The 9,437-nt window shown below is 43.6% G+C and overlaps 2 protein-coding genes across 3 annotated transcripts in view; both read left to right on the top strand.

The window, feature by feature from the left end:
- Positions 1 to 1,041: 1,041 nt before the first annotated feature.
- Positions 1,042 to 9,437, top strand: part of TEX48 (testis expressed 48) — a 17,820-nt gene continuing 9,424 nt past the window's right edge. For both annotated transcript variants that reach the window (XM_037739171.1, XM_037739172.1), the window contains exon 1: positions 1,042 to 1,197. The gene's annotated coding sequence lies outside the window, so the exon portion shown is untranslated. The remainder of the gene's footprint in view (positions 1,198 to 9,437) is intronic.
- On the top strand, positions 8,052 to 9,235 carry LOC108305585 (farnesyl pyrophosphate synthase-like). Its single transcript, XM_037739170.1, has one exon. It carries the CDS (start codon positions 8,132 to 8,134, stop codon positions 9,191 to 9,193), a length of 1,062 nt encoding a protein of 353 aa, XP_037595098.1. The 5' UTR covers positions 8,052 to 8,131; the 3' UTR covers positions 9,194 to 9,235.

Below are 9,437 nucleotides of genomic sequence, written 5' to 3' on the forward strand. Positions count from 1 at the left end.
GTAATTTACCTGGGGTTAGGCCCCAGGTATTCTTTGTTTTAAAAACACTTCAACTAAATCTCACTTGCAGCCAAAATGGAGAACCTTCAATTACATTTGAGTGTGGCTTTACCTGTGGGCTTTGTTTAACTCACCATCAAATATTTAGGATGGTAAGGTCACATCACCCTTCCCTGCTGCCTGAATGGCCCCGCTGCTGTGCTGAATTCCTTTGCTTTCTTCTGTTTCTATTGTATCCAGTGACCTCTATATACATCAAGTATCAGCAGTGATTGAGAACATGTTAACCCAATGAGGCTTCCCCAAATACTAATAGTACTTGTTTGTCCTAAATAAAGGAATGGAGAGAGTGCCCCATAAGGTGAGAGATTTTGTCAGGACTCCAATACCAAGCAATTCCCTCTTTTCTAAAAGATAAAATGGGAAGAAAATATCACTTTATTTTTGCATATGTTATTAATACCTACCCTCTCTTGGAATGCTCACTACATCTAGGCACCATGTTAAATGTTTACCTGATTTCATTTAATACTTAAAAATGTATACAGGACATATAATTATTATTCCTGGCCAGGCACAGGCCATGCCTATAATCCCAGCACTTTGGGAGGTTGAGGTAGGGGGATCACTTGAGGTCAGGAGTTCGAGACCAGTCTGACCAACATGGTGAAGTCCCGTCCCTATTAAAATACAAAAATTAGCCAGGCTTGATGGCACATGCTTGTAGTCCCAGCTACTCGGGAGGCTGAGGCAGAAGAATCACTTGAACCCAGGAGAGGGAGGCTGCAGTGAGCCAAGATCGCACCACTGCACTCCAGTCTGGGTGACACAGTGAGACTCTGTCTCAAAAAAGAAAAAAATTGTTATTATTCCCATATTGCAGAGGGGAAACCCAAGTGTGAAGTTCCTTTGCCTAAGATTACTTACTACCCAGTGGGCAGACAGAGACAGAATGGTAGCCAGATCTACAGTGTCCAGTGCTGTACTGCCCCCTTCTGGCCATCCTTTAGGTGCTTCCTGAGGCTCCAGGACTGGTGATCCAGTGGACAGTCTGGTGGACAGTGTGGAATCGTGGTCAGCAGAACTGCTCCCTCCTCCTTGCTGTTGTGGTCCAGTCCAAACCCCCGGCCCCAACATTCCCTGGTTCCCAGCTCTGTGACATCACAGACAGCCTTCTGTCCACTCTGCTGGCTGCAGGTGAGTGGGGCTCACAGTTTAGACCTAAGGGCGAGAGGTGATAGTTTTTCTGTACTAAAAGGGATGTCTCCACCACTCCTGGATACCCATTCATTTTGCTACAAGTAGCAATCACCATCCCTCATTTGCTTTAACCTCACTTTTTCTCTCTCTCTGGGTCCCTGTCTCCACCTGTGCTGAATGACCCCATGTCCCCCTACTCACCCACCCACCAGCTCCAGAGGCCTTCCTGTTCGACCTCATTGATCTTTCTTCCTCTGATCAAAGTGCAGTGGGGTCACCAGAGACCTGAAGTTCACAGCCCACTGGGGACAACCCAAGGGGCCTCTTCTTTGGTTCCTGCTTCCCTCTAGAGGGCATCACTGGTAGTGCAGGAAATGCCACATACTCCTCTCGGCATCTCTCCTACGTATTCATCAACATCAGAATCTTCATTTGTATTTATTAAGCCTTTTTGACACATCAGAAAGCTGTGCTAAGCACTTTCCATCGTTATTTAATCCTCAGACTACCTTCTATTGTAGATACTATTACTACCATCCCCATTTTACAGGTCAGAAAACGGAGATTCAAAAAGGTCATAAATTCTTCTAAATTTCCTAGCTAACAGATCTCCAAGAATTAGACCCCAGAAAATATACTTGTAACTTATACACTACTCTCCCTAAGAGTCTTTTTGTTTCTGAAGAGGGTTCAAAACTTCAAAGCTCTCTGCTGTCAACACTCAGAGGAGAAAGTGGTTCTACTACACTCTTTCTTGCGAAATTGTCTAGTAAAGACGTGGAGAGAGCATCGGCGTGAGGTGCCAGTGTGAACCTGTGCTTCAAATCCCTTCTGACTCATAATATGGATGATCTCCACAGTATATTTTTAATTGAAAAAAATCAAGGTGCAAAACATGGTGTATAATAAGCTACCATTTGTATTAAAAAGAAAGAGAATTTGCATAACTATATTTTCTTGTATATTCATAAGCTGCTTTGGTGGAGGATGCCTCCACTGTATGAAACTAAAACTGAATTTATTTCTGTTTAAACGAGGGAGAAGTGTGCTTGTATGGCAAAGTCTCTGAACAAAGCTCATGGCTGATGTACAAGGGGCTTTTGGAGGTGTTGAGTTCATGGACTGGTGGTGTTTCATAGGCAGCCGTGCTTAGGAGTGCTAGACCTTTAGCTATGAAGCGTACCTCCCAGCATGCATCTGTTAGAATGGTTACCGAGGGAGTTTCCTTAATAGATTAAAGGGTGTCACACAGGTTCTGGAGATTTGGTGTTACCATGGTTACAGGGCAATTCATTGTTACCTAGGAATGTGGGAGCTTCTCTTTTTATTCTTATTCTCTGCCTTCTGGTCCTCCCGCAACCAAAGCCACAGAAAAGACCCTCCAAGATTGTCCAGATCTTCACCACTGCCATTGGCTTTCCTTGAAAACACAGTTCCATCTTTTCATGTACAGAGATCTGGTTTTCATTTTGTCAGTCTGCCTCATTTCTTCTCATTTTTGTCTTTGAATCATTTGTTGCATCATGTGTCATACCAGAGGCTACATAAAAGCATTCAGCTCTCTGGACAACAGAACCAAAAATGATAATTAAAAGTATTTTCAAAAGGATCTGAAACTCTCTCTGGAATCATGCCTTATGATTTCCCTGGCATGACCATCTACCTTCAATAGCCAGGCTGCTTTTACTTTGGGCTTAGCTATAGATTAACCTCACCTGTGATATTAACCCAGGCACAACAGGAAGTGTTAACAATGGTGCCGTCTCCCCTAATTAGCTAAAATCAAACCCAAAGGTTTCTATGATCCATAATTACTTGAGCTAAGGATTTCGAATTGGTCAGTTGTACCCTAGGATGTGGGCTATATGATTTACTATGTCAGTCAAGGTGAGGGGAAAAAAGGCACTTAATTATTCAACTCAGGACCCTCAGAAGTCTGTTTCATCTACTAGTAGTTAAAGCCCAAAGAAGGGTTTCATCCCTTCAGGCTCTCTATAAGAAGACATAGTCCGCTGTGGGTGCTGGAGAATCACGCACTGGGATGGTCTAAATATTCATCATGCAGAACAATTAGTCTTAATCATAGTTAGCATAGGAGAGTCTGATTTCCACATAAGAAACAAACCATATCAACAAGCAAGCAGCATAGCTGTTCATCTATATGTACAAACAATGCCCCTTGGGAGTTTAGAGACAAGACAGGAATGTTAAGTGCAAAGGTCTCAGAGAGACTCGGCAGACAGATACAGACAGCCGTCTTTCTGACAGGGAACACTAGTTCTCCCAATGGCCTTTCTGCATGCAGTAAGTGCAAGTGTTTTCCACAGGCTCCAGATTCTTAAAGAACAGAGAGATTTGGGTCCTGTCTTTATTTCAGGGGCCAGTTGTTTTATCTAGTAGGCCATAAGATTATTTTGATTTCTAATTAATATTTTAGGACTCTTTGAAAATGTCCAAGATACCTACCCTAATGGAATTTCCCATTCCAATTGATTTTTTTCTAAATCCCCTATTTTAGATACGAGCCTTTTGCATAAAAAGAAGAAAGGTCTCCTTTTACTTATACTCTTTATTTGCCCCCAAATCTTCTTTGAAAGTGTCCTCAAGCCTATTAAGTCACCTATGGATGCATCATTTTGTTTGTGATTTTGAATCTTTGCCCTATCTGCCCTTAAGAGAAAATCTTTTGAAATAGTTTCATGTGGAGTGCTTCCTATTTTTCTTACCTTCTCAAGTCCATTCTTTAATTCTTTAAAAAATAATGCATAGATGGGTTGTTTGAATCTTCTGATCTTTTTCATCCTGCTACTCTTAAACATTTTCCCCATTGTTGAAGGTCAACAATTTTTTTTAAATTTATTTTTGAGACAAGATCTCCTGCTGCCTGGGCTGGAGTGCAGTGGCATGATTATAGCTCACTGAAGCATTGATTTCTCAGGCTCAATCAATTCTTTCTCTTCAGCCTCTAAGTAACTGGCACTGCAGGTGCACACCACCATGCGCAGCTAATCTTTTTGATTTTTAGTAGAGATGAGGTATGTTGGCCAGGCTGGTCTCAAACTCTGAAACTCAAGCAATCTTCCTGTCTCAGCCTCCCAAAGTGCTGGGATTACAGGCGTGAGCCACTGCGCCTGGCCTGAAGGTCAACAACAAAATGAACTAATTAGTACAAATATGATAGTCCAAGACAATAAGTAATGAACAGAATCCTGAATTATACAGGATATACAAAACAAACTTTCTTTTGTTCTGAAATTTGAGAAGATTCTATTTTTCACTCAACTCAACTCTTACTCAGAGTTTAAATTCAGCCTCTCCGGATCTACTTTCAGTGTAGAAGTTTTAGGTGGGTATTGTGCTATGTGATTGTTCTTTTCTAGAAAAAAATGCTCCCTAAAAAAGTTTATTTAGGCAGCCAGGGGAAGGAATAAGAGAAGTATATATGGGTGGTAAAGATCAAGTCAGGTGGAGAGAGAAAGAGGGAAGCAATGAAAGTAGGTATCAGGAGGCTCCAGTAAGAGCAAGGTCTTTCTGTTTTGTTTTTTTCTTCCTGAGGCCAGAGCATTCCAGGCAAAGAACTCTTCTATTAGATGTTTGGCATTTTTGTCTTCTCTCTTCTCCAGAGTTCCTCTTAAATATGACTTTTGACATCAAAACTTTGTCATAATGGCTACGGCAATTCTAAGTCACCTATGAACTTTTGCCATTTATTAAGACAAATACATGAGAGTACCTATAGTGGTAGTATATATACAGAGTTTCTCCAGGAAAGGGCAACAACCTTAATGCAGACGAGACCATGACCAGCAGGAAAGACTACACTACAATTAATCAACAGTTTCTTCTTGTGCACCGTGTCTTGGATTTCTTGGCCAAGCAGAACCTAAAAGAGGCCATATGATCAGCAACGTGAAAATGACTGATTCCAGAATATAAGCTAAAAGAAAGTGACCTTCTTTTATGATTTACCAAGACAGAACACATGCTCATGAAGGTTTAGAGGGACGCAAGTCCAAGGTTTAGCGATTTCTTTTAGACAAATCAATTACCAATCCAACAGAACTCCAACCACTAGTTCTCAGGCTGACTCATGGTGGGGGCTTGTCAGAGCTATGCTTCCATTCCTTTCTTATGAAGTGTTTCCTTCTACATTCAGCATACTCAAGGCAGTCTGGAACAAGCCAAACCCTGGGAGGTAAGCATTTGTATAAGTGTATGAAGACAATTGAAACTAAAGCAAGTAGCAGAATAAGAAGCAGATTACTAGCAAGGCTATTTGCTAAATGGCACATCTCCAAAGCACAAGATCTAACTGTCTATATAAATTTCTATTTCTTTATAAATTATAGGAAAATGAAATAAATCCACTAAAGAGACCTCAGTGAAATACGTCAGAGCTCAAATCATGTTAAAAAAAAAAAAAATGGCTGGGCACAGTGGCTCATGCCTGTAATCCCAGGACTTTTGGAGGCAGGTGGATCACCTGAGGTCAGGAGTTTGAGACCAGCCTGGACAACATGGTGAAACCCCATCTCTACTAAAAATACAAAAATTAGCTGGTGTGGTGGCAGGTGCCTGTAATCCCAGCTACTCAGGAGGCTGAGGCAGGAGAATCACTTGAACCCGGGAGATGGAGGTTGCAGTGAGCCGAGATCATGCCATTGCACTCCTGCCTGGGCAACAAAGCGAGACTACATCTCAAAAAAAAGAAAAAAAGAAAAAAAAACACTATGACACTGACACTAGGTCTATGAGGGAAAAAAAAACTCACCTGGCAGCAGATCCAGAAGACTATTGGTGACTGGGGCTAAATGGACCTAGTGAGTGCTCCCACTTCATCAAAAAAATCCACACAATGGAGACACCTGTATGTGTCCATCCTGCATTGTACCTAACCACGTGGAACAGCTTATGCACAGAAAGTTGAAGATCAATTAGTGAAAAAGAGAAAGGAGATCTGTTGGGCATATAGTTTTTATCTGACAGTCAGAGAAGGTTCATGTGTTTATTAAACAAATATGTATAAAATACTTATTCTGTGCCCATCCCTGGGCTGAGTGCTGAGGATGCAACAGTGAATAAAATACTTTCCCTGCTTCCATGGACATTTGTCTATCTGTGTCTTGTCCACTGCTATATCTCCAGCACCTAACAGTACCTGGCACTTGGCAGGTTTTCAGTAAATATGTGTTAAATAAATGAAGGAGGGTGGGGTGGAAGCTCGACTGGACTCAGTGGCTCAAGCCTATAACCCAGCACTTTTGAAGGCTGAGGCAGGCAGATCACTTGAACCCAGGAATTTGAGACAAGCCTGGGCAATATGGCAAAATCCCGTCTCTACCAAAACAAAAACAAAAACAAAAAAGCTATAACCCAGGCATGGTAGTGCAATCCTGTAGTCCAAGCTACTCAGGGGGCTGAGGCTGGGAAACTGCTTGAGCCCGGGAGGTTGAGGCTGCAGTGGGCCCTGATGGTGCTACTATAGTCCAGCACAGGTGTCAGGGTGCGACCCTGTCTCAAAAATAAAAAAAGGAAAAGAAAAAAGCTCATGAACTGGTATCCAGACTATTAACAATAGGCAATTACAAGACAACGTTTCAACAAGTATTTATTGAGCATTTACCATGAGTTAGGCAGTCACTGTGCAATAACAGGCTGTGATATAGAAAAACATGGTGGGCTAATGGGGAGTGTTGTGGGAGCACAAGGGAGGGACTTCTAACTCATCCCAGGCTTCCTGCAGCCCCTGAGCTGAATCCTGAAGTTTGATGAGTGAAGGATTGAGGTAAGAACATCCCAGGTAGAGGGAGCAGGATATGAACAGGATCCATACAGTAAAAGGTGGTTGGGGGAGCTGCCTATACAGCATCTCTTGTGGCTGTAGGGCGGTGAGTGCAACCCAGAGATGAGGCTGAAAAGAGTACAGTGGTGATCACAAAAGGAGTTGGATCTACAGGCTTGGGGACCCCCTTGGTGGGGCGGTGGGTTGTTGGGGCAGAAGAGATAAGATTTACATGTCTACCAGATAACTCTAAGTGGCGGCAAACAAGCTCATGAGAAAGTTTTAGCAGTGGTCCAGATGAGAAGTAATGGTGGCTTACACTGCGGTGAAGGAAATGGCAAAGGATTGATTGGGCAGACAGATTGAAGACACATTTGGAAAGTTCGAAGACTGATGAATGTAAGCAGATGGCAGGAGGCTGGCAGGCGTCTGGCTCTAAAGACGGAGTGAATAGTAGGATCGTTTTATAAAGTAGGGAACATGGGAAGAAGATAGATATGCTTTGTAGTGAACAGAGAAGAAAAATAGTCCCAACCAGCAAACAGAGCAGAACTAAAATGGACTCATGCAACAATCAGTCAGCTTAGCACGTGAATGAGGTAAGCTATGTCCTACAGCTTGTGCTGTTTCTGACACAAAAACTACCAGCCACCTCTCTGCTGCCCCCAGGGCCTGCAAATGCTTCTACTCAAGACAAGAACAAATGCTAGTTTATTCTACAAACACCATCGATTTTTATTCTACAAACAATTATTGACTTCCCACACTGTGCTAGGTACTGCTCTAGACACTGAGAATAGAGCAGAAAACTAAACAGCTGAAATCCATGACTCCACGTGACTTATAATTTAGTGGGGAGAAGCAGACCTTAAACACAGTAATGGAGCAAATTATATAGAGTGTAGAAAATGAGGCTGGGCATGGTGGCTCACATATGTAATCCTAGCACTTTGGGAGGCCGACGTGGGAGGATCACTTGATTTCAAGATCAGTCTGGGCCATAGAGTGAGACCTCTTCTCTTAAAAAATAAAAAATATATATATATATATATGTATATATTAAGAATTTGCTGGGAAGAGTACCCGCCAACTAGCAGGACCGAGCAGGAACCCGCATCCAGGAACAAAGCTCTTTGCTCCTCCCTCAGAATGAATGGAGACCAGAAATCAGATGTTTATGTCCAAGAAAAGCAGGATTTCGTTCAGCACGTCTCCCAGATCATTAGGGTGCTGACTGAGGATAAGATGGGGCACCCAGAGACAGGAGATGCTATTGCCCGGCTCAAGGAGGTCCTGGAGTACAACGCCATTGGAGGCAAGTATCACCGGGGTTTGACGGTGCTAGTAGCATTCCGGGGGCTGGTGGAGCCAAGGAAACAGGATGCTGATAGTCTCCAGCGGGCCCTGACTGTGGGCTGGTGCGTGGAACTGCTGCAAGCTTTCTTCCTGGTGACAGATGACATCATGGATTCATCCCTCACCCGCCAGGGACAGCTCTGCTGGTATCAGAAGCCAGGCGTGGGCTTGGATGCCATCAATGATGCTGTCCTTCTGGAAGCATGTATCTACTGCCTGCTGAAGCTCTACTGCCGGGAGCAGCCCTATTACCTGAACCTGATCAAGCTCTTCCTGCAGAGTTCCTATCAGACTGAGATTGGGCAGGCCCTGGACGTCATCACAGCCCCCCAGGGCAATGTGGATCTTGGCAGATTCACTGAAAAGAGGTACAAATCTATTGTCAAGTACAAGATGGCTTTCTACTCCTTCTACCTTCCTGTAGCTGCAGCCACGTACATGGCAGGAATTGATGGCGAGAAGGAGCATGCCAATGCCAAGAAGATCCTGCTGGAGATGGGAGAGTTCTTTCAGATTCAGGATGATTACCTTGACCTCTTTGGGGACTCCAGTGTGACTGGCAAAGTTGGCACTGACATCCAGGACAACAAATGCAGCTGGCTGATGGTCCAGTGTCTGCAACGGTCCACTCCGAAACAGTACCAGATCCTGAAGGAAAATTACGGGCAGAAGGAGGCTGAGAAGGTGGCCCGAGTGAAGGCATCATATGAGGAGCTGGATCTGCCGGCCATGATCTCGCAGTATGAGGAAGACAGTTACAGCCACATTATGGGTCTCATTGAACAGTACACAGTGCCCCTGCCCCCAGCTATCTTTCTGGGGCTTGCGCACAAAATCTACAAGCGGAAAAAGTGACCTAGAGACTGCAAGGGCAGATAGGAGGCTCTCAATAAATAAATTATTGTATAAAAATTAAAAAAAAAGAATTTGCTGGGCTTGGTGGCATGCACCTCTAGTCCCAGCTTTTCAGGAGGCTGAGCCAGGAGGAACCCAGAAGTTCAAAGCTGCAGTGAACCATGATTGTGACACTGCATGAACTCCAGCCTGAGCATAGAGTGAGACCCTGTGAAAGAAGAAGAAAGAAAGAAAGAAAGAAAGA

Source organism: Cebus imitator, unplaced genomic scaffold (genome assembly GCF_001604975.1).
Source record: "Cebus imitator isolate Cc_AM_T3 unplaced genomic scaffold, Cebus_imitator-1.0 Scaffold64, whole genome shotgun sequence".
In the NCBI taxonomy this organism is placed as follows: Eukaryota; Metazoa; Chordata; class Mammalia; order Primates; family Cebidae; genus Cebus; species Cebus imitator.

Excerpts from the sequence above, each read along its gene's own strand:
- LOC108305585 (XM_037739170.1), top strand. The coding sequence starts at position 8,132 with ATGAATGGAGACCAGAAATCAGATGTTTATGTCCAAGAAAAGCAGGAT.